The 25,534-nt window shown below is 44.1% G+C and overlaps 3 protein-coding genes across 3 annotated transcripts in view; 2 read left to right on the top strand and 1 right to left on the bottom strand.

Annotated features, from left to right (window-relative positions):
- The window catches only part of LOC105200954 (lysine-specific histone demethylase 1A), a 130,424-nt gene that overhangs the window by 46,593 nt on the left and 58,297 nt on the right, over positions 1–25,534 (bottom strand). The window lies entirely within an intron of this gene.
- LOC113002939 overlaps positions 1–25,534 on the top strand; it is a 126,695-nt gene that overhangs the window by 63,057 nt on the left and 38,104 nt on the right. The window lies entirely within an intron of this gene.
- Positions 10,859–20,457, top strand: LOC105200898 (toll-like receptor Tollo). The gene has a single exon (XM_011168700.3). The coding sequence runs from the start codon at positions 11,511–11,513 to the stop codon at positions 15,240–15,242; it is 3,732 nt and encodes a 1,243-aa protein (XP_011167002.2). The 5' UTR covers positions 10,859–11,510; the 3' UTR covers positions 15,243–20,457.

The raw sequence follows: 25,534 nt of genomic DNA, 5'->3' as shown, positions 1-25,534 counted from the left end.
GTAATTGCGTACCGATCGCGCTATTTATAATTGTGAATTTACGGCAACACCTTTTACGTAACTATTCTACAACAAGGCGAGTTACAAGCAACAGCGGAGAGTATCATTAGGCTCGCGCACGATTCTCAGCCGAAATGCCGCACGAACGTTATCCAAATCTGATTAAGCCAATTCTGTCCGACTTCCGGTGCGCACGGGTCCGTGCATCGGAACACATACATATTTAATAAGCGATCGCGATACACGCTCGAGCTGTTCCCGAAATTAACAACGAAATCCATCGCAATGTGCGTTTCGGCTCGCATCAATGAGACCTGCACTTTACAATGTAATCTGATCGGCGATCGCCGGGGCGGTAATAATCAAGCGAGAGCGGTGCTGAAGGGTACGACGGCGCGGCTGTACACGCCACGCGATACGAGCGGAGCAAAAGGAACGACACGCACGCGGGCGGCGCGGCGCCGCGCTTCCGCGAAGATGTACGGTACCCGCGTGCGCGCGCGTAGGCCAGTGGTCGAAACTCGCGTAGTAATTCGCGAGGTATCCGCGAATCCGCCCCTGGCTCCCGAGAGTCCCGAGCCCGACAATACGCGCGCTCACGCACACGTCCCGCCTCGCGTTCCGTGCGGCGAGTTACGTACGGCGAGTTACGTACGCGCGCGCGGCGGACGGGGTTTTAATGACCGGCTTAGAGAGAGAGAGAGAGAGAGAGAGAGAGAGAGAAGAAAAAAGAAAGAAAAATTGGGCAGTTTTCGTTTACCGAGTCTTAGCCGGTTCGTGAGGTCGTTAATTTTCGGGTGGCCGCCGGTGGGATACGACGTCTCTCGCCCACCGACGAGAGAGAGTCTTTGAACTCTGGGATTACCTCTGGCTACCTTTGGGTTTGCCTTGGATTGCCCCGGCGCGATGCGATGCGGTGCGGTGCGGCGCGGCGGTGGTAGTTACTGCAGATCAACTAGGCTCACGAGAGCGCACCGTACTTGGTACTCGGCCACGGTGTGCTTTCGCAGACAGCGTAGTTTCGCAGCGTTTAGCTACGAAACCTTCGTAATACGGCGACTGAGATAACCGCCGTAGGCACGAGGCTCTCGCTATTGAGAAATTAAACGCTTGAAACGCTCCGTCTGTTCAAGTAATAAGCAAGACAGTGCCTCGCGTTGATAGATCGCTTGTGAAATCTCCGATCAAATCGTGTTTATACATTCATAGTTTTACAATCGGTTTTAACTTCTCTTTAGCGATTGCAATGCTATCCCATAATCGCAAAGCCAATGTGTCTTCTTCAAAAATTCGTTGAATAGCATTTAAGTGTCTCTGCAACTATCATGGAACAACTAATCACGGAGTAAAAAAATTATATTAAGGTTTCTAGCAAAGAATAAAATTATGAATTAAAAATTATAACTTTATTCAAGAAGATATTTTACTTCAAAGTTATTCGAGAATTCTATACTTTAATTTTAAATATTAAAATTATTAAAGATTGTAATTAAATTTTAATATTGTAATAAAATTTAAGATTAACGATAATGATCTTATCTAAGTGTCCGGATACAGCTACATATCCGATCACTGAACGTTTAACAATTTTTTCATTCACTCTACGCTATTGTTTTTTAATATTCTGTATGTTTGCTTTCAAATAAATTGAATTTTCTTAAAAACAATTTGCACATTGAGAGAAAATGTATCTTAAAGCACAAAAATATTTTATTTAACACAAAATAATTATTTACTCGGTGGAACTTAACAGCTTATTTACAACGTCCTCGTCAAGTTAAAAATTACTTGATTAAAATATTTATACAAATAAAATAAACTAATTTTTAATAAAATAATTTTTTCTTGCAGTTCTAAAAAATATTTACTATTAGACTATTTTTATATTCAAGATAATCTGATTATGTAATCTAAGAAAACAATTTAATCAAGTTTAATAATATTATTAACTTATTTATAAAATTATTATTAAAAATATAAAATTATATATTTACGGTAATATGTCCATTTAAAATAAACTTAAGAGTAAATATTTTTACTTAAACAAAACAAAAAATATTTGCATCAAAATATACTATTTTAAGAAAATGTATTTTTTTTTTATTTAAAAAATGTTTTCTCTCAGTATACGGTTCAATGATATAATCAATGTGTTAGTGAATACTAAAATATCATAGAAAGAACGCTTGGATAACCTCTTTGGTAAGTTTCGTGCTAACCATGTCATTCTAAAACGGATATAAAAAGCAGTTCTACAAGAGGCGGCACGAAGGATTAATTTAAGACGAACTGATCCTAAAAATATCACTAGATTATCATTAACGAGTCACCGGTCGAGGTCCATTAAGCATGATTATGATGTTTCCATGAAAATCTTATGTAAGGCGCTCTTCTTCCGTGACTTTGTAATTCACCCTCTGAGTCTCGTTCGACACTTATTTTATTTGGCAGCCAGCTGATCCACGAAGCCGTTAATTTTGGGATAGCTGTTGACGGAGCATGCTCACAAAGTGGTTTTTAATTTCAGATAACTATGAATTACATATAAAACTGGGATGATGCTTGCTAACGATAGTCATCAATTTTTGCTATTAATCTTACAATGTACAATATATCGAGTTATTAACTTAGAGTTATTAACATCATCCTACAAAACTTTGTGAAATGATCAACGGAGTCATCAAAATCTATATATGCTATATTACATAGGTATATGCAATCTATAAAAAGTCACGCAAACTCAAATACTGGATTTTCAAATACTGGATTTAGACTCCTGAAATTATTTCTCTAATTAATCGTCATCGAGAATGATAAACATCGTTACGACCGTCGTAATTTGCAGCAAAATCGTTGCATCTGAGTCTCGAAGGTGATGAGTCTTTACGACGCTTCCTTCCTCCGCAATTATATCCGAGTATTTTCGCGGATTACGACTTTGTGGATCTGTCCGCGACAATTTATACCGCATATTCACAGAGAGAAATAAAGAAGAAGATTGGAGAGAGGGGATCGGGAGGGGGAGACAAGTGAACCGCGCAAAAGGTATCATCGGTCCTGGTTTACACCTAACCGGGCGATAACCCAATCCCGAGTTCGTTAATTTTTGGGGACGATCGCACGTGGGATTCGTCCCTCGCCCATGAACCAGTCTGTGCCCCTCTTTCTGGATTGCCTTGGGTCGCCTGCCGGCGCGGTTGCCCCGGCTAGGCATCCCGGAGGAGCCCGTGGAGTTATCGTAATCGTTAACGAGACTGCTGTCAGCGTCGTAAGACACCCGAGGGTCCCTCACCATTAACCTTCCGCTAACAAAGGCATTGCCACGTTCTTCGCTCCCGGTGCACCGACCCGCTCTCTCCCTTCCTTCCTTATTTATATGCATAACTCAAAAGAGGTGTAATGAAAATTTCACGGTCAACTCGATTACAGGCGATCGCCGTCGTATTCCCTCCTCTCGTATTCTCACCTCTCTCCCTCCCACACATTCCGGTCTCTCTCTGTCTCTCTTTCTCTTTCTCTCATTCGTTCGCTCACTCGTGTTCTCCGTCACGCCGCTCTTTTCGCCCTCTCTTTCCTCTACCTTCCCGTACATCAGCAACTTGTCCGATGCGTCTGTCTCTCTTCGGGACCGTAGTGCTAGGCCGGAACGGCGGCCTTCCTCTCGTTTTCTCTCTTCTCACCGTTCATCCGTAGAGAAAAAGAGAGAGAAAGAGAGAGAAAGAGGGACAGCGAGAGCAGCTCTCGCACGCGGAAAACGATTTCTTGGGATCGCGCGTTAGAGGAGCAATAAATTTTCCACGCCGATTATTGATACGCGCTGATTATCCTCGTGATGCGCCGCGCTCGGATAATAAACCTTATCGTAACGACGGCTGACAAGTTCCTCGTCGATTGAAAAACGTGATAATGAAGAGGAGCGCTCGAGATCTTTTCCCTAAATTATCATTCCTATGATTATTTCAACGCTAAAGTGCACGTCCCCGCAGGTGGCTGCCGCCGCCGCCGCCGCCGCCTAGGCAGTTCTCATTTGACTGACTCGCGCCATGTGAAAAGACGTTATCCTTTTATATTAGTCTCCGGGCTGTCCGACAGCTGCGCACGCCAAAGTAGTATGCGATGCAATACGAGCGTGAATTTGCACTGCCACGCGATATCCGCTTCGAGAGATTTACTCCCCTCTTTTTTGGATATCCGATGAGTTTACTGTCTTGTTGACGATTTAATTGTTAAGCCACGCGTTTACCTCGATTTACCTTTACGAGCAATAAAACTATCAATAACGTTAAGATATACCGGGAGAAGTATATAGACATTTTACTTACGTAACTGTAACTCTCTCGCGAGGATGTGAGAGAGAGAGAGAGAGAGAGAGAGAGAGAGAGAGAGAGAGAGAGAGAGAGAGAGCGCATTGAAACACGGCGCCCTAGCACAATAGTAATGGACACAAGAGTGGATGGTAATTGAGTTAACGGGCTATGTAATGGGAGATTCAGCGTGTCAAACTGTTTTGTAATCGCTTTACGAGCCGCTCTTAGGCATTTTGCACACCGTTCGTTCCACAGAGAGATGAAATGCAAGCCCGTTGACGAACTCCGCGTAAAAACACGCTTGTCTAAAGAATCTTCTTTTGTATCGCGCAAAACATTCCTCGACATTCTTTAATCCGTTCACACGACTTCCTTTATCATTTTTCTTTTCTTTTTTTTTGTAAACAACGGAATAATGCAAAATTTAATATGCGCGTCGATACGCAAAATAGTTTAGCTTCAAATTTTTATTCCTCGCGGTATTCTCGTTCGTTCTCGATACGTTCTACACCGCTTCCTTAAAACCGACCACGACGAACCGCGCAATCGCCCGTGGAATGCATTCGAAAAAGGTTGCAGGAGAAAACGTGTTGCAGGGTTGCAAGATGAAACTAGCAGGTGATCATCGGCGGGAATCGCGGCCGCGGCGCGGCGCGGCGACGGCGGATCGTGATTCCGTGCCCACCTGAAAACAATAAACGGCCTGGAGGCTGCTGCTCCTGGGACAAGAAGGAAGAAACTTAGGCTGGGACTCGAGTGAAAGTGCACAATAACAAACCATCCCGGTTTGTGTCTGCGGGGGTTTTGCAAGATCGCACCGTGATCTTTTCCACGGAGGTTCTGTAACTTTGAGTCGTGATAATTAGTGGCTGCGGCTGCGGCTACTAAGTGATTATACGAATGAAAGGGGAAACTGAGAATCCATTAGTCTCCCGCGGGAAAGAATCGTGAGAAGAATGTACGTTCTACCCGGGAAATCTCTCTCTTATCGGCGTTACGTAAACCATCTCTGAAAGAGCGGAAGACCACATATCGGAACATAAATTCTAGCCCGTCATGATTTGCAATGCGCTTCTGGCTTGGTTAGTTACGGAGCGCCGAGAACTCTCGTCTGACCGACGATTAGTCTGGCGTGATACTGATAAACTACGAATTCCGGCAGGTTCCCTTTCTTTTAGCCTTGGAAAACTTATAATTTTATACGAAAATTACTTTCTACTCATCAAGTAAAACATTTTACCCTAAAAAAGTTAAAATTGAGCTTGTGCAATTTTTAGAGTAATTTTTTACTATACAAGATTTAGAAAGTATAAACAATAATTGTGAATTTTCATATTATTCGCATGTAAAAATTATGAAATTCCATAAAACTCTTATTAAGGAAAAAATAAATAAAATATTGATATAAATTTTTAATTATATTATATGTAGTGTTGTAAGAAGGGAAAAAACCCGGGAAGAAAAAAAAACTTTCTTTTCCAAAAAACAAACGTAATAGGAAGAAAATTTTCCCAAATCATATCACTTATATATATATATATATATATTGACAGCTATAGCTTATAGCATCCGCAATACAAGCAATCTGTTATGTGCTATCGCTAGAATCAATATAATCGAATAATTCTGCAACCGACGATGCATGCCATCGCGATGTATTATTTAATAGCACTATTTCCTACATTTATGTAATATTTAGAAATGTTCCGTGTTATGGTTAATATCTCTAAAATGATATCTCTAAAAAAATATTTCAAGAGAAACTTAAATTTATATCTTGTTCCTTGTCTTCATAAGTAGGTTAAAAGAAACGCAACCTTTGTGTGAACATGAAATAGGCAGGCAGATATTTCTCCATAGTAATGATATTTCTGATTACTAATTTTGTTATTTCGTAATTGAATGTATTCATTTACAAATTTTTTAGCAAAATTTTTTTATATTTTTTTAATTCGTGAATATAAATATGTTTCATGTTTGAAAAAATAATTTTTGCATTTTTTTTAAGCTATTAAAGAGGATAAGAAGCAGGATAAAGTTTTAAGTTCTTCTGAAAGATTCATAAAACAGATTCTAAAATAAGTTTCTCAGAAATACTATTGTAATTCTATTTGAATAATTTTTAATGGAAGCTTTTAAAAGAAGATTAGAACAAAAAGCAATATAAAATCATTTAAAAATGCTTTTTCTTTAGTCCCCGGATTCTTCCCTCCGGGAAAAAAATCTCAGGAGAAATGTGTTCTTTTCTGGCGATTTAAATTTCTGGGTAAAATGATACCTTACTAAAAAAACAACAGTGTTCTTTAATTCAAGTGGAAAACGTCTTTTCTATGACTATTTCTTTTCTCACAGAAACAATAATCGAGATATATGTACTTGAGATCTCGAAGGTGTGTAGCCCTATTGCTCATACATGATTTTCTTAGCTCTATTATGTCTTCCCTTTCAATCAAAATACGTAACATTAAATCTTAATTCTGCCTTGTCCGAGTTAGTTCTCTTTCGCGAGAAGAAAAGTCATCCATCAATCAGGGATTTTTACAATTAGCGCATACCGCGAAGATAGTCATTGTTATGTAACAGCGGAATTACACAGTTAGACATTCACGGAACGCCAGCGCGCATCTGTCTTTATCAAGCGAGAAGCGCAGGCCAACGAACGGAATCCGGTAGTTTCGTTCACCATTACGCGTAACAATCCGAACGTCTTTGATTGATTTTCTTGCTCGGAACTAATGAGCATCGCGCCCGGTCTCAACCAACCAACTGGCTGGAAAAACGGAGAAGATCCGAAACGAGCTCGTGATACAACGGATTCGATTGTGTAATTTCTGAATGCGCGACATCAGAGTCCCCCGATCCTACGCTCTTTGTCATCGCGTGCCTCGATATCATGAAAACGAGACACACGTGCATCCGTACGGTCATATACAAGGTCCAATGCACATGTGCTATGTATATCACATTCGTGAGATATTTACAACAGAATTTTGGCGCAGATACCATCTTCGTTCATTATTTTTATTTTTCGCTGTTCTTTAATCATTAGCATAACAAGAATATATTGCAGAATACCAAGGTTGGGCAATTTAATATATTTTTTTAAACAAAATTAAGTTAATGGTTCATAAAATTAATTTAATTATATAAAATTTTCTTAAATAAAAATCTAAGTTAAAAGTTAAATTAAATTGAGTTAAATTAAAAGTTGATTTTAAAAAGCATTATTTATAAATTTATATCAAAGTAGAATATAATAAACTTCTTTATTTGAAGAAATTTTTTAAAAATTAAATTATTCCAAATATAATAACAAAACAATTGCAATATGAATCATCAAATAAATTTAATATTTTATTTGTAAATTATGTTTATATGAAATGACAAAGAAATACTGTTTTTTAATATTTCTTTATTTAAATTGGTCAATTTTTAATTTAAAAAAGTAAACAAATTAAAATTTGTTGTAAAAACAACTAATTAAAGTAAAAATTGACATTAAAAATTTATTAAGTTAAAATTTGTTGCATCTTTAACTCTGTTATTTGACTTTTAATTTTCTAACTAGTTGCAAACTGCAAAGAAGACACGCATCTTGACTTAAACGCAAATGTTTGTTAATATGAGCTAACAGTAGTTGCTGAAAGGTGATTTGTGTTTGTACAAATAGTTTATACAATATATTAATAAAACTTGTGTAAACACTAACGTCTGTGACCACCAACGCGTAATGCACATACAATTGGGCCCACACGCATCTTTCACGATTCTACAAATTGCCTCGTTAGATTAGAGAGAACTCTTTAACATTTTAAACGAACCTTGTATTCGAAAACACCCTGTACATAAGGACGCATGGTTCGGTAGTTGATTAGATTTAAAAGAATGCCCCGTCACCTGCACTGTTGAAAGGAGACTAGGCCCCGGGAGCGACGGCGGTGGGGAGACTCGTGGTGATAAGGAAGAGGGGATGAAGGTAAGCGGGAGGAAGGGAGGGTAAAGGGAAAGGAGGTGCCAGAGTGCCTGATCGTCAGCAACGAGAGGGCCCGGGCATGAAGCCCCAGCGATCACTGACCGCTTTCGCCGATCCCGGCCGCCAACTAGCCACCTTTCAGCGGCGCAGCCATTGGGGCATCCTCCTGCTTAAGGTCCATTCACATCGCGTCGCTAATCAAATCTGACAAAAAAGAATCGTTCCGTGGTGCTTACGGTCCCCGTAAAGTCGTGGAAATTGCCTTTATCGGTATGGGACCGGCTACCGCCGATTAAAGCAGTGGGATTTATGTAATTGTCGATAACTGAATGCCCAAGTCGTAGGGATTAAAAACGTTAACGTTTAATCTGCGTACGGGCTATCAAGATATTGGACTAAATTCGATTCGCAGAATTAATGTCGTTAATGATAATTAGAGATACGCTCGCTTCATAAATTTACGTGTGTAACAAAATCACTCATAAATTAACAGTGATTAGTATAATCTCACCTTGTGGGGGATTAAATCAAGTTTGCGCGCGGAGCCGTAAGATTTTTGATACGTCTGTATCGTCCACTGAAGTGGTTACAGTAATTGGCAACGAGGAGGTATGTGTAATATCGGCCAAAAATTGCGTCTCGAAAGCCGACGAAAATAATCTCCGGGAATGAAGTAACTCTTTCCCGGAAGAACTCGAGATATTTCTGTAATGAGAAAGAATGGCGCGAACTCTCTCGAGGTAATCGAGATAGTTAGCAGGTTGCAGTTTCGTTTTACGGCACGTGATACATGGTTAATCCGCAAAACATCGGACACCCGGGGAATAATATTACGGCCGCTTATAGACGGCTAAAATGGAGTCCAACGTTAGCAATTACCAACGCGAGAGAAAACTGGCGAAAGAGTGAAATATAATATCGATACGAGCCCCGTAGCCTTGGTAAAGATCTTGCAATAACGATCAATGAATAAAGGATAAAACATAACGTTTAATTGCGAAATCGGTAGTTTACTCATCTTGAGTATTTTATAAGCTCTTCTCGAGTAAGCCGTTACGTGTATCTACATGAAGAATTAGATTAAAACATATAACGAAATCGAGGAATTCAAGACATGACGACGCAAACGATGTAGTAATTTATGACCTCGGATGATCGATTTTATTGGATGCGGACCTTGTATCTGGTCATTTAAAGTTGAAGGAAAAAAGAAGGAATGGAGTCTGTTGAATCGTTGACTTAAGCGATGATGATGTCCGAGAGACCTTTTGCCAACAGGGAACCCTACTTCGAGCAGGTAAAAAGGTAACAAATCACAATGGGAGGTCAGATTGCTAAGCACTGTTTTCTGAAAGGCGGAGTTCGCAACAAAAGACCACTTGATATGATGTTACACACAATTTCTAACACAATAAATGTCGTTTTATGGTCGTCGGAATAAAATGCGAATTTTGAATATTAGAATTATATGAAAAATTAATTTGAGTTTTAAGAAACAAAAATTGAAGATAGATAAATTTTTTTTAGAATTTGATTTTGCAAACCAAAATCGTTTCCTTTTGATGATTTCTTTTTTTTTACATAATTATCAATTTTTTTGTTATCAATTATCTGCTCTATTATCTAAGATTTTTAGAAATGAAGGTTTAGTTTAGAAGATACAAATAAGAATATAATCTCTCCAGTAAGCATAAGTATGCGAGCATGTAGAAAACTTGATGAATAAAATAAAGCACAACTAGATATATTAGTAGTATTATAGTATGTATGCGTAAAAATTAAATTAAATGCGTAAAATGCAAACCAACGTACATATTGATCAGAAGCAGATGATCATGAGAAACGCGGAAGAACGCGACGGAAATTTACAAAAAGTATTTACAAAGCGCAGGACAGCCAGTATACACGAACGTAAACGGGATTCGCATAAAGGCATCGAGCAAACATCCTTTTTCGAGATCCCCATTCTACGTGACAGAATCGTAGAAACGATGTGAGAACAGATGACGGCGCAGCGAGGTTTCGCGGATGGATCGAACAGCAATATGACGAAAGAATAGAGAGGAAGAGAAGAGGAGATGGAGGAAGATCGACAAGAAGGGGAAAGGATAGTAAGAGAAAGAGTGATGAGGGGAGCAGGAGATGCGGGAAGGTGCGCGGTGCCACTAAGAAAAGGAGAGAGAAAGAAAGAGAAGGACGTGTGATGGAAAAAACGGAAAGGGGGGGGGGACAAGGAAATAAGAACGCAGTGGATGGAGAAGACTGCAGATGCGAAGGAGCCACTGTAAAGATCCGGAGAGTGTACCTGTCTTGTTTTTATAGACTTACCAGAACGTCGGGACCTGGGTACGCGGACGAGGACGAGGACGACGACGGCGACGACGGCGACAACGGCGGTTACGACGACGATAACGACAACGACGACGACGACGACGACGACGACGACGACGACGTCGACGTCGACGGCGACAGCGCAACGACGACGACGACGACAACGACGACGACGACGACGACGACGACGACAACGACAACGACAACGACGACGACGACAACGACGACGACGAGGAGAAGGCAAAGAACAAGGTGGGAGAAGGAAGGATGGCTGCGGAATGGTGAGCGGTGGAAGGTGGCAGTCGGAGGATCGACGGGGTGGGGGAGGGGGGAGAGGGTAACGGAGTCCGCCAGGGCCTTACAGTCCTCCGCCAACCAGTCCTGGTGGAACCGTGGGCCCTAGCGGATTCCTGCACGCGCGCGCCGCACCCGCGACGGTGACTTTTCGTTGTCCACGAAATTTTTCTCACCGTCGAAGAGACGATAATCTCGGGGTCGCTGAACCTGCTCCTCTCTCCCTCTCCTCTTTCGCGAACGCGTTTATTTCGTCCCGTTAGCGTGCGCGCGCGTCGTTTGCTCCGAACGATTCGCTCTCTTTCTACGAGACGAATCGCCAAGGATGAGACCGCCAGGATCGTAAAGTGCAAGGAGCAAGGTGCAAAAGGTCGATAGTCGACCGACAAGCGCAGGGAGAGGCAAGAGAGAGAAAGAGTGATATGGATGACGTGATGAGGTGAAATCGCGCGGCAACCCGGTGGTGGTTTAGATGGATCGACGCCGGTTTCGCGAAACGCACCCCAGTGGCGTTAGTTGGCAATAGAGATAGGTACCCCTCGGGGAGGGGGGCACGGGGGGGGACCGCTCCACATTGATGGAACAGTGATTAACGCGGCGGAAAGATGCGGGGTAGTCCTGCCTTCCTCGCCATACTGTTGGGCACAATATTCGGTGTCCTAGGTGCGTCTCTGAGCAAGGCGCTCAGGTATAAGGCACCGGACGAGTGCAAGTGGGTCACGACCGGCGACGCCGAGGACGACGTGTCGCTCGTGTGCCGCCTGCGTACCATCAATAGCGAGCTGGAGAACACAAACTTCAGCGTGATACAGCCGCAGCACACGGTGCGTCTGCGGCTGGAATGCAGCGACGCGCTATTCTATCAGAGTTCCCTAAGCGCCGGGAGTTTCAGGCCGCTGGTCGAATTGCGCGAGCTCGTAATCGAGTACTGTAAGATTGGCAATCTGTCTAATGACGCGTTCAAAGGTCTTAAGGAACTGCGCAACCTCACCGTAAGGACGCACAACACCGACTGGTCGGCAATGGCGCTCGACGTATCCGCCGGGGCATTCACTGACGAGCTTCGACAGCTGGAAAAGCTAGATCTTGGTGAAAACAACATGTGGGGTATACCGGAGGGCGCGCTTTGTCCCCTGGTTAACCTGGAGGTTTTGAATCTGACGAGAAATCGGCTCAGGGACATCACGGGTTTCCGTTTCAACGCGGCGGCGAAATGCTTGACGAATCTCAGGGAGTTGGATCTTAGCAACAACAGCGTCGAGTCTCTGCCGAGCGCGGCGTTTTCCGGTCTGACGAGGTTGCACAGCCTGGACCTGCAATGCAACGCCATCAGCTTCATGGCGGACCGTGCGTTCGAAGGCCTCACGTCGCTGGCCATCTTGAGACTCGCCGACAACCGGCTCGCGAGCCTGCCGCCGGAGCTCTTCAGCGATGCCAAGGACCATATAAAGGAGATTCATCTTAGGAACAATACATTGAGCGTTTTGCCGCCCGGTTTGTTCAGCGAGTTGTCACAGCTGTTAGTGTTAGATCTCTCGCATAACGAGTTAACAGCGGAATGGGTGAACGCGGCTACGTTTACTCGTCTGGTGCGTTTAGTAGTGTTAGATCTCGCGAACAATCGTATCGCGCGACTCGACCCGACCGTTTTTCGCGATCTGTATAGTCTACAGATATTACGGCTGCAGGAGAACCTATTGGAGAGCCTACCAGAGAATACGTTCTCGGCGCTATACAACCTGCACACGTTGCTGCTCAGTGACAATCAGTTAACAGTCATAGATGCCACTACATTGAGTGGCCTTTACGTGCTCAGTCTCCTCTCACTGGATAATAACCGGTTGCATACGATACACCCGGGCTCTCTGAGAAACGCTTCGTCCCTACAGGACTTTCATCTTAACGGTAATCGGCTGACATCAGTGCCGGACGCATTGAAAGCTACTCCCCTCCTGCGCACCCTCGACCTCGGCGAAAACCTCATCTCCGAGATACCGAGCGGAACCTTCGACCACGTGGAGCAGCTGTATGGGCTTCGATTGACCGAAAATCATATCGGCAATCTCACGAAGGGCATCTTCGATCGTATCAAAGAACTCAAGATTCTGAACCTCTCGCGAAACCGCATACAGCACATCGAACCCGGTACCTTCGACGAGAATCTCAATCTACAGGCAATACGCCTCGACGGCAATCAGCTGACCGACATCGCCGGCCTCTTCAACAAACTGCCGAATCTCGTTTGGCTCAACGTGAGCGATAATAAGCTCAAGTGGTTCGACTACGCAATGATACCGACCGGGCTGCAGTGGCTGGACATACACTCGAACGAGATCCGGGAGTTGGGCAACTATTTCGAGATCGAGACGCAGCTGCAGCTGAGCACCTTCGACGCGAGCGAGAACAAGCTCACGGAGATCACCGGCAACGCGATTCCCATGAGCGTCGAGCTGTTGTTTCTCAACGACAATCTCATCTCCAAAGTGCAGAGCTACTCGTTCTTCAAGAAGCCGAATCTGACGCGAGTCGATCTGAAGGGTAACCAAATACGAAATCTCGAGCCCTACGCATTGCGCATCAGCGCGGTACCATCGGACCGATCGCTGCCGGAGTTCTACATCGGCGACAATCAGTACCTGTGCGACTGCACTATGGAGTGGCTGCAGCGAGTCAATCGGCAGAATCAGACGCGCGTGCAACCGCGCGTTATGGATCTCGAGAGCATCTATTGCAAGCTTTTATATGATCGCGAGCATGCCTTCGTGCCGCTGGTCGAGGCGTCGCACTCGCAGTTCCTCTGCAAATACGATACCCACTGCTTCGCCCTGTGTCACTGCTGCGACTTCGATGCGTGCGACTGCGAGATGACATGTCCGCAGAATTGCACGTGCTATCACGACCAATCGTGGTCGGCAAACGTGGTGGACTGTTCCAACGGCGGACACGTCAACAGACTACCCGAACAGATACCGATGGATGCCACGCGTCTCTATCTGGACGGGAACGATCTGCGCGTCGTGTCGAGTCACGCCTTTATCGGTCGCAAAAAGCTCAAAGTGCTGTTCCTCAATTCGTCTAACATCGAGATCGTGCAGAACAGGTCGTTCAACGGGCTACGCGACCTCGACGATCTGCACCTGCAGGACAACAGGATACGCGAACTGCGCGGTCACGAGTTCGAGGGACTCGATGCTCTAAGACAGCTGCATCTGCAACGCAACCGCATCGCCGCGATCGGCAACGACACGTTCGCGCCGCTACGCTCCCTGCGAATACTACGGCTACAGAACAATCGTCTGACCACCCTGGCAATATGGACATTGCCGAGTTCAATCGAGGTCAGCTTAGCCGGAAATCCTTGGTCCTGCGAATGTGATTACCTGCAGAGTTATCGCGAGTGGTCGCGCGATCCGAGCATTCGCGTCGCGGACGCGGCCGCGTTACGCTGTGTGTATAATGTCACGGAGTTCGAGGCGTTTGGCGATGAGGTGTTCGCGGACGACGAGTTCGGTTTTTCGGTGAGCACGGTATCGGACGCTCGCGAGCGATCCGGCAACGAGAGCGCAGTCTGCACCGGCGAGATTAGCGTCGACAACGATATGTATCACAACTACACCAAGACCATTATCGAGAAGCAGGTCCTGCAGGATTATCTGCCGTTACTGGTAGCCACTTCAGCTACTTCGCTCGTCGTCATACTTCTGTGCATGCTCGCATTTGTGTTTCGTCACGAGCTGCGCGTGTGGTTTCATTCGCGTTTCGGCGTGCGGATATTCTATCGGAATCACGAGGTCGATCGAGACGACCGGGATAAGTTGTTTGACGCTTTTGTGAGTTACAGCTCGAAGGACGAAGCGTTCGTCGCCGAGGAATTAGCGCCGGTACTCGAAATGGGCAATCCCTCGTACAAACTGTGCCTTCACTATCGGGATTTTCCGGTCGGCAGCTTCATAGCCGATACCATCGTCCAGGCCGTAGAGTCGTCGCGCAGAACGATTATGGTGCTATCGGAAAACTTCATCAAATCCGAATGGTGTCGCTTCGACTTCAAGTCGGCGCACCATCAGGTGCTGAGGGACAGAAGACGTCGGCTGATTCTCGTGTTGGTCGGTGACGTGCATCAGCGCGATCTCGATCCGGACATACGACTGTACTTAAAGACGAACACGTATCTGCAGTGGGGTGACAAGCTCTTCTGGGAGAAGCTGCGATTCGCATTGCCGGACGTGCCGAACAATCAGCGCGCGACGCAGAGGACGAGGCAGCCGCCGCCAGTCCGACGGCAACACAATAACAGAACGTCCAACGGATCGCGCACCGTATCCGTCCACATATGAATCGTTCGTTGGAGTCAAACCCGAGTGTGTCGAACGAGCTGCTCGCGAGCGAAATTACAACGGGAGGGACACGAGCTTTACTTAGAGGATTTTGTTACGCTCGGAGCGCGACTCCACGGCGCGTGTTAAAACGGTGTGCAATATGATGGTATGTTAGAGTGTGTAAATACAAATGGAAGATTCATTATGTATAAATAGAGCGTGCGGAGGTGTGCGGGAAGAAAGAGGCCACGTGTAAATAGACGGTGTGTGATAAGAGTGAGAAGATATATTTAAGACGAGCTCTCCCCGTGCGGAAAAGTATACCCCGGTGTGCCACGCGCAGATTCTGTAAATTTGTTGCAGCGCGTCTGGACGAGAGTGGTTAGCTGAAACTCGTTGTAAATAGGACGTCGTCCGCTCGGTCGCGAATCACGACCGGACCGGCACCGTTATTCGGCTCGTGGAACGTGCGACGATTACGTTGGGTGCGTATATACGTATATGTGAATGTGTGTGCCGTGATCGTGGAACGCAAGAGATGAGCCTGCAGCCTGTCGCGCTTCTGGCCCAGCGTGCGGCCGTGTGCTTAAAATTCGCTGCTCCTCGTCATTATGCGCCCGTTTCGTGCTCGTTGAGAACGGGCATTATTTGTCGACTGTAGTGCAAATAGTTTCGCAATCGATCGGCAAATGACGGATTTCTCGAGTGAATGTTGCGTCGACGTAATTATTTTAATTTCGACGGCTGTCCTGCGCGCGCGCGCGCGCGCGAGTGTACGTGACTGTGCATGAGTGTGCGTGCGTGTGTGCGTGCGTGTGTGTGTGTATATGTGCGCTTCCACGATCAATTTTTAGAGTAAAATATCGCTTGACATCGAGCTGAGAGTGTCTCCAGACCCGTTTGAACCTCGACTCGATTGTTTAGATAGCTTGGCTCAAGCCGCTGCGCCAACAGTGATACCACTTCCTAATTATAATTATTATGTATATTTAATTGTATTTACACTTCTCTTCTCTCTGGTTGATGACGAATTTCATCCAGGAATACGAGCTTACGAGCGTCTCGGCGAATAGAAGCTGACGCTCCATGGTGATAACGAAAAATTCTTGGCGCGAATATTGTAAAGTATTACTTTAATCTTATTTATTTCGTTCCAATCAATAAAAAGACTTTTTATGCGATTCGAATGCATCATGTTTCGTGTAACGGTTTAACAAACGAAGCTCGCTTGCCGTCGATTAACGATTAATTTAAGAAAACGTAATCTACGTGCCGCGCAGAATTTGAATTCGACGGTCCCATTGTTGTCGGGCGTGCATGAATCAATAGACGGGACTTTAATCTTGCACTTATAAAATTTTTATTTTTATGTACAATCTCGTATACGGAATACAAATTGAACGTATAGATTTTTATGAACGCATAACGGAGAGACAGTGCATTTGTATTCATTGCGCAGATGGCTCAATCGTATTTCAGTAATGACTTCAGCATTACGAAAATGCCGCGGTGCAATCGGCGCACAAGATGAAACAAAACTTACGTGACGTATCTTACCCGAAATGCGACAGTCGAATTCAAAGTGCGCGTTATGTACAAATAAACTGAAGTGCTAAACTGAAGTGCCGCTACAAATATTCGAAATGTAATGTACAAACGTGAAATCGTCTTCTTTAGCTTTTCTCGGTTATCATGTTTCGCAAATTGTTCAACACAGCAAACAAAAAAACGATATTATTCTAGAATAAAAGCTATGACTGAGTAATAAAACATTCTATTTTTATGTTTTTAATTCTCTCTTTCTTATTCTGACGTTTGCCTTCCTCTGATCGCGTTATAATGTGTATGATGCCGGATTATAAATTTCGATCAAACGTCCTACATCGCAAAAGAAATTCTCGGCTAACAAATGTGTCAGATACTTTTTGGGATGCGCCAATTTCAACGCCCTCGCGACTCATTGCAATCTTGGTTCTCAAACTGCATTTTTCTACGGCAAAGTATTACCTTCTTCAGGCATACTTGTTGAGAGAAATGTCAAAGGCGTGTTAAATTTACAAATGGTATGCAATGCACTTCCTCATTTTCAGTTAATGCAATAAAATGACAAAGCGGTATACGCGATATTCACGGCATGACAATTAAATCCACTATTTCGATGCAGGCTTTGTGCGCCATTTTCTGAGGTAGCTCGAGAACAAAACAATACTTTATGTTAATCGAGTCACGTCTGTATACATTGTCATCACGTCTTGTTACCGTTGCATCAACGGAATAAGTAATATCTACCTGAGGATAATAGAAAAGAGACAATTTGGTAGGAGACAGTTAAGAGAAAATTTCGTGTTGCGCCCTACACAACAAATTGAATTACATTCTTTCGTTACGCTGTTCTAACTCGAAAGAACTACCGCAAAAAGAGGCGTTTGAAGACTAAGAAGTACCGAAGCACGATACAAACGTCGTTTCAAGGAATTCCATGGCTAGCTAGTAAAATTCTCATATTTAACGTAGTATTTCTCATTATCGCATATTATATTCATAGAAGTATGTTAAAAGGTGTAAAATCACACGTGCAAAAAAAGAAGAGTGATTATATCTAACAATGCGATAAGAGAAGCCGAGAAAATGCAAAAAATCTAATTTGTCAGTTGCGATCTACGATCTTGCCGTGTGGCTGCGGCATGCAAGAGCCGCGGGTAGCGTAGGAGCGCGAGCTAAATGAGCCACGCTAGAAAATTGTAGCTACGTGAAAACGCTCGCGAAAGTTACGTTATTGCGCGGCCCGCGATTGCGCGTAATCGCTGTGTAATCAATGCTGGTGTAACCGGGCCCGGCCGATTCGATCGATGCGCGGCAATATAAGGTGGTAGCACAACGATCCATGCGGACGATTGCGATATCGAAGAAGTAACGCAAGTATACCGTAACGGTGTCGCGGAACGGCTCGCGATAACGAATATCCGCGTCGTGGCGCGCGGCGCAGCGTGGGAGAGAAGCTCCGAGAGTCCCACCCTACATACCGCGACTACTGGGGCATTTTGCGGTTTGGCTAATGACACGCGGAATTCGCAATCGCATTGTGTGCCGCGCGGCGCGGCGCGGCGCGGCGCGGCGCCCGTCATTTCGCCAACGATCGTAAGCCGCGATCTAACATTCGCGCGAGCCGGGCGCGCTTTCCGCGCACCTCGCGCGCCGTGGCGCGTAGATAGATCGATCAATCCCGACGGGCCGTTCCCCCCGATGAGAACGCAGCGCGCGCAATATCGGTTATCATCACGCGCGTGACATTTAACTCGCGCAGGCTCTGGCAAATCATTTCCGACGACTAATCAAAACAATCGGTACCCACGATTAGTTCATCCGACACCTATTTCGCTGCAGACGTGTCGTCATCGTTTCTTCAATTACGTTAGTCACGCTCTTCGACATTTTTGCTGCCAACAGTTGATTCTTTTTTTCTTTTCCTTGCATCTAGTAGTTATCCTTGATAGTTTCGAAATGAGGAACTCGACGAGCGGAATACATGGAAAATTCTAATCGTGACATCGATTTGTCGGGCAGATTGCGATCGGCCGTGATGGTAGCCGAGCGTCGTCTCTACGGGACCGGTAACGAGTCAACGCTCCTATCTGCCGATCCTGTTCTGCCACTTTTGTAATTAACAAGTCCTTAACAACATATCACGGGTAAAACACTCTTTGCATCGCTTATGTTCTCCGTTGAAAGCGCCTGGTCAAGGCGGGCTCGTGGCCGTCAACCAGTCCCCTCGAGTATAATTTAATGTACTGAGAAAAATCGGAGATACCACTACAACAAGCCCTCGCGTCCGCGATGGCGTGAGGCTCGCAAGAGGAAGAAATTATATACGAACGGAAGGGCAAGAGATCGTAAGATCTCAATGGTCTAGATACTCCAGGCCGTACTCCTGGGCGCGGATAGAGTGGCGAAAGGAACGGAATCAGGCGTGTCTATCTCGCCCAGGATAAGTAATGAACCGGACAAAAACCATTTTTCGAAACCGCGCTCTGATAATGCGGGATTGTGTAAGGAGTTTATAAACCTGTTCCCCACTTTTGTTCGTTTATCCGACTTAACAAGACGAGACGAGGTGCGAGCGCGTGACCTCGACGCAAGTATAACTCGACGGAGAAATCGGCGGCGCGGCGCGGCGCGATGGAATAATCTGAAATTAAAGAGCGGTCATTAAAATTGATACACGTCTTTATACCGGCGCGGCGCGGCTCCAATCGAAACTCGACTCTCGGCGACTCGCGCCGGCAGCGACCGCGGCGAGCAATAATATCGAACGCGCGCAGGACTAAGGAGGCGACTCGACAGGATACCGAGCACCGGCGGCTAACGGCTTCCCGATAAAATGAGCGGCAAGTGGCAGGAGTTTTAATGCGCTTAAAGCCTCTTAGGTCTTTTACTGCGGAAAGTAATGAATTAGGAGCGACGAAGCGCGGGTAGTGCGCTTCTTTCTCGCGTCCATAACAGTCATAATATCCCGCCCGCTCCCTAACGTTTCGCACACACACACACAGCTCGCTAACTCGTTCGCGCAGTAGTTAAAGCAGCTTCCTTGAGAATGCAGCCCGCGTGCTCGCCGACCTCTTTCAGCCGTCCTCTCTTTCCCCCATCCGCTAATCTGGTCGCCAATGCTTTATGCGGTATAACGGAGTTTCTGTTTGCATTATCTGCTGGAACGGCGCACGCCACTTGCACGTCGTCGTCGTCATCGTCGTCGTTCATCGTTCATCGTTCATCGTTCATCTTGGCGTGCCGTTGCGCGGGCCAAGGAGGGAGGATTCGAGGAGGGATTCGTGTATCGAATCGACACCGACGATCAATTCAAATCGCCGTCGTGTCGGATCATTGAGCAGCCGCGTTTTATCACACAAGTCGGCTGGATCGTCCAAGCCGCAAATCGCTCTCCCACTCGTGGGAGAAAGAGAGAAAAGAGCGCGCGCATTGCACGGCACCGGCGCGGCGATGGGAAGACGCTCGAGTCGTTATTCCGGTTGAGATTTGCGAAATTCAAGCGGTACTCACGACGACGCGGGCATTAAATCATACGCAAGTCAGGATTTGTGTCACCTCCGTGATTATACAGCCGTTGGAAACTGGGCGACGCGACGCGAAGTGCACGACGACCGTAATCGCCCGCGACATAATCGCGGCGTAATCGTGATTAATTAAGATAACTCTCGAGAACTCCGTCTCCCTCCTCTCTCTCACTCTCTCTCTCTCTCTCTCTCTCTCTCTGTCTGTCTCATCTCTCGCACACTCTTTTTCCCTTTGAATTTACTTCGCTGATAATTGCGATCTTTAAAATGCATTTTTTTCATGCAACTGCTAATCGTTGGGTGCGCAGCGTTACTTGCACATCTCGCGCGCGACGCGAGGGGGAGGAGGGGACTCGACGGAAGTCGAGCGCGAAAAAAAAAAAGATCCGTACCCTCAATTACCGACCTCGCTCTCTCTTGTCGACTGTGAACTTTATATTTGCGCGTACGCGTATGCCGCCGCCGCCGCGTAGTACAGTTATCGCGATTGAGAATTTAGTGTCCCGCTTGCATTGTCTCGCGAAGCGAATGCATATTTCACACGTGCGCGCTATCCATACAGCCGCCGCCGCCGCCGCCACCGCCACCGCTGTACCACCGCCGTGTACCCGTTGCGGCTTACTGATTATGCGTACCATGGTATAGTCGGTTACCCCTTGCATATACGTCGTCGCGGCGTATACAAGTCGCGCGAGCGCGAAGGGGCAACGTGTAACATCATAATAACTCGCAGAAATCATCCGTACCCTTTGTACGCGAACTTTCAAATGCGCAGGCAAAAGCGGAATAATGGCACCGAAGCGCGCGACGCTGCTGTGGCATTTCAGGTAATGACCGGCAATTAATTTCGTCCCTTACCTCGTCACAAAGAGTATCGCATCCTCCGCGACCGTGCGCTATACTCTTGAAACGCGGCACGCACATCTTGCGTGCTCGATTATTCTTGTTGATATAAAAAGAAAATGGTACGTATTGTGTGTATATGCAAGATATAGAAGAAAAGAGGTGTGATGAAAAGTGGGGAAGATGACAAATGAGAATTTTTCCAAGTCATTATAATAACAGACAAACGGAAAAAAGTTATCATATCATTGTCTCAATATAAAATCTTCCTGAATTTGATTTTTTTTAATGGACATAATTTGGATACACGAAGAAACAAAGGTCTTCATTTAAGTAACAAATTTCTTTGTATAAGCAAATTATGTTTGTTCAAGATTAATTTATTATCAAATTTTTTCAAGAAAATTTTGCATTGCATATATTTGAGAAAATAATTGTTGCTTTTATACTAATTTTTTTTGTGTAACAAAATAAAAATTAACTCATTAAAGGCTTTATAAATGATCATTTAGAATTTAATTTTAATCTGTCAGTGTAAAAAATCTAGAAAAATGGATCAATATTTTTACGGCGTTTTACAAAAATTAGGGAAAATCGGAAAAGCTTAAGGTCGCCATCTTAGCTCCCCTCTCTTCATCTTTATTAATATAATAGCTCGTCATAATTTTATACATTATTCTTCAAACTGTCGAGAAACAACGCATTATTATATTTCTTGCATAATCTCGTCGAGTTTTACACGACAAGTCTGATCAAAACATACACAAGTTGATTACGCGTAAGATATATGTAACAGACAAATGTCGATGATGTTAAGATATAAAGGTACTTTGCAATTTACCTTGGAATTATCGTGAACCGTTTACGACTGTAGCAAACGAGTTTCTAGTTTATCCTGTCAGACGTAATTAATCAGAAGCGCGGAGGATAAATTTCTCCCCTAAAAGCAGATACGTCGATTTCTCGTCATCGATGATGAAGTCAGTTTGACGAACGCCTTCGGTAGAGGAGGTATTTCGTGATTTCACGTTCGCCCGTTACGACGCGCGATCGTCGGATAAATGGACTTTTAACGAACCCCGCGAGCGCCGGATAATTCGATTTATTAAGCAAGTGTTGCCTCGTCCCGAACAAGCATCGCTAATATTGACGGAGGTGGATCTGCCTGTCGCTGCGAGACTGACACTGGCGGAAGAAACATTCCGAGGCGAGAGCTGCTCGCTCGATCGATTACAAAGCACTTTCGCGGAACATTGAATTGGATCCAATCTCTTCGGGTTCGACGAGAGAGAGAAAGAGAGAGAGAGAGAAGGAGAGAGGGAAAGTAAAAAAAAATACAAGTTGCACCGACCGACCGATCGACCGACCGACCGGTGACTTTAATCAACTCTTTGCGAGCGCAACTGCTCGAGAGTTCGCGGGGCGTGTCGGGTACCATTCTGGCGCTCTCGTGTATGGTTACAAGTGCGGCTTGGGAGAGACTTCGTAATAATACCATGGGACCCCGTTGACACGCTTCGTTGCGCATTAAAGCCAGCTGACAATCCAGCGAAGTTTTCGACATTTTCAGACCACGCTGATACCGCCGTTGCACTTGCCATTTTGAGGGCCACGATTATCACTTGACTGCAACAACGGAGCGCTCTCCGAAGGTCTCCACTGCAATTTCGTCGTCGCAACTACCGCTCTACCGCTTTTCTTGAAATTTTCTATACGAGCTCTGCCCTCGTGTGTGCTAATTGCACATGATCAGGTGTGTTTCACGTTTTACCGAATATTCTAACTCAACGAAATGTTTCCTTGGTTCTTTCTCTGTTAATATAATGTAAGCATATGCGACGATAGTCAGGATAATAAAGGATCAGTCGCGTAAATCAGTCACGAGTTGAATTGATACAATTAAGCATTGACTCGGCAATTAAGAATTAACTCCGCATCTTGTGTGCGAACGTTGCTGCTTTATGCTTGGACTTGCAAAGTTCTGCTCTTTCCTTCTCGGTTATGCGTTTCTATGCGGAATAATTTTTCTACGATATATATATATATATTTTTTTTTTAAACTTAATTAAAGATGAACCTGATTCAATTATAACTGAATCTTAGTGCTCCATTTCTTGCAATTTTATATATTTTTTCAAGTTCAAGTTATCCGCCAAATAAATTTTCTTTTATTCGTTAAATTTAATTCTTTGCATTTAGAAAATGGGAATTCTTATTGACACATTGTTATAATGGATATTTATTAACATCATTATCATTAACTTAATTATCAATTTAATATTGTGATATTAGTATTCTCGTTCAACTGGGAACTGTGTTTCAAGAATGAAAATTTAATCAGCGCGTTTCAATAAACTTGAAAAGGTACGGCACAAAATAAACCTTTCAACAAATTAAATTTGTAAATGTAATTATTTTTTTTAACAAGCAAACAGATTGTTATATAGGTACAGAGAGTCAAAGAAAGAAAATATAAAATAATAAACATTGTGCTCAATTCTTTTGTAAAAAAATTAATTGTTCAATATTGTTATATTTTGCACTTGACAAAATAAATCATACACCTTTAGAAGTAATAGCACGAGTCTAAAATTTGTCACAAGAGTTTGTGAAAAAACATTTCCAATGTATTTTCGCTCGTTGAATACGAATTCGTCATTTGAAGTTGGCTATCACGTTACAATTTTGAAAAAAATAAAGTCAAAGAGGTAAAAAACGACGATTTCTATAGAATTATGATTTTTTGATAAAGTAATATAGAGTTAATAGAGTAATTTATAATAGCAATTTTCTAATATCTCTGGCATGTCATTAATCTGCTTGTTAAAAGATAGTTACACTAACAAATTCAATTTGTTGAAAGATGTATAATTTATTTTATACATAAAATTACACAAGAAATATATCAGCACTAACGAAACTATGACCGACTAAGGCTCATCTTTAGTTAGTTGTACTTTCATATATTGGTCCGCTCATTTGTTATATATATAATGTTAAATGCTTAAGCAAATATTTTGTTATTAATTGAATCAAGTGGATTGCAACACCGTTGTCTGCAGGCTCTTGTTAAAAACCAGAAATTGGAATTTATATAACGCGAAATTAAATAAAACACTTCCAAATCGCGTTAAAGGTAACCGAAAAAACATCTCCTCGGTCTCGTCACTTTAATTACATCCGGGGATTCTAGTAATAGGTGCGGAGTTAAACCAAACTTGTACAACACTGTTGACTCTGGCACGATCAAAGCGCTTTCGTATGTAAATGAAATTGTTTTAAGTTTTCAATTACATAGGAGAGAGAGATGCGCGCCGCTATTAGGAACCGTCGACGAGCACTCGCATCGACAACGACCGTACCTCGTCGAGAACATGCGCGCGATTTTAATTTGTATCAACAATAAAATTTTAGACAGATCCACACACGCGTTATGACGATGTCGCGCGCGGCAATGTAAATTTCTGTAAGCTGTAAAATAACTATGCGAGAGGGATGTACATGCGCCGCGCAACCTCGTACACACGCGAGCGTGGCTTTGCGGGAAGAACATCTGCTGCTGAGAGAAAATGAGCACAGCTGCAAACGATCGAAATTCTCAAGCACGACCATTCGCCCCGATTTCGTGTCACGCGCGCGACGGCAAACGCGCAAAACAATGAAAACTTGAAAACGGCGAAGTCTCTCTCTGTATTCTCTCTCCGGCTCTCGGGTGCATCTGCGACCGTCGATAAGATTGCTTCCAGGATAACAATCATCCACTACGTCAGTCGCAAACGTATAATTTAAGCTTTCGCGGTCTCTTTTTTTTTCCTTTTGTTATAGAAAACAAAACGATTCTCCATGCTCTGTACATTACATTATTCATTCGGCAACTTGTTAGAATGTGACTTCGGATAAAATTCTTCCTGCATCTCTCTACTAAAATACATTCCGTACGCAATTTCGAAACATTTTATGAATTTTGTTCTCTTCTCTTTTTGCTTTTGCTACCTTTATCGTTGTTTGTTACGATGTAAACACGTCGTGAATTTCTATTTTTATTTATTTAGTTATTTTCGTATAAAGCACGTTTCACACGTTGGAAATAAATATTTTTCCGTTAATTCCGAAGGAGGAAAACTTCTGTTAATTTTAATGCACACGGCCTTCGCGCGATTTCACTTGGCATGCGCTTTATTAAAGTAAGTTTTTTTTACCAACATTTTTTTCGAAAATACCAGTTTCCGAACATTCGTTACAAGGAATCTGATTATACTCCTCACTCAATTTCACGCGGCTGCGGATGGAAGCTTCGCAGCATGATCACGGCTCGCGGTCGTTCGAACGCGGCGAGGAGGAGAAGAAGGTTTAACACGAAGGGCGAGATCTATGTCCTTCCGCGCTATGGACGCGCGA

The sequence above is a fragment of the Solenopsis invicta genome, chromosome 8, assembly GCF_016802725.1.
Source record: "Solenopsis invicta isolate M01_SB chromosome 8, UNIL_Sinv_3.0, whole genome shotgun sequence".
NCBI lineage: Eukaryota > Metazoa > Arthropoda > Insecta > Hymenoptera > Formicidae > Solenopsis > Solenopsis invicta.
The sequence above is the reverse complement of the archived record's forward strand: the minus strand, read 5'-3'. Positions and strand labels throughout refer to the sequence as shown.

Bases quoted from the DNA above. Each gene is read 5' to 3' on its own strand.
- LOC105200898 (XM_011168700.3), top strand. From the start codon at position 11,511: ATGCGGGGTAGTCCTGCCTTCCTCGCCATACTGTTGGGCACAATATTC.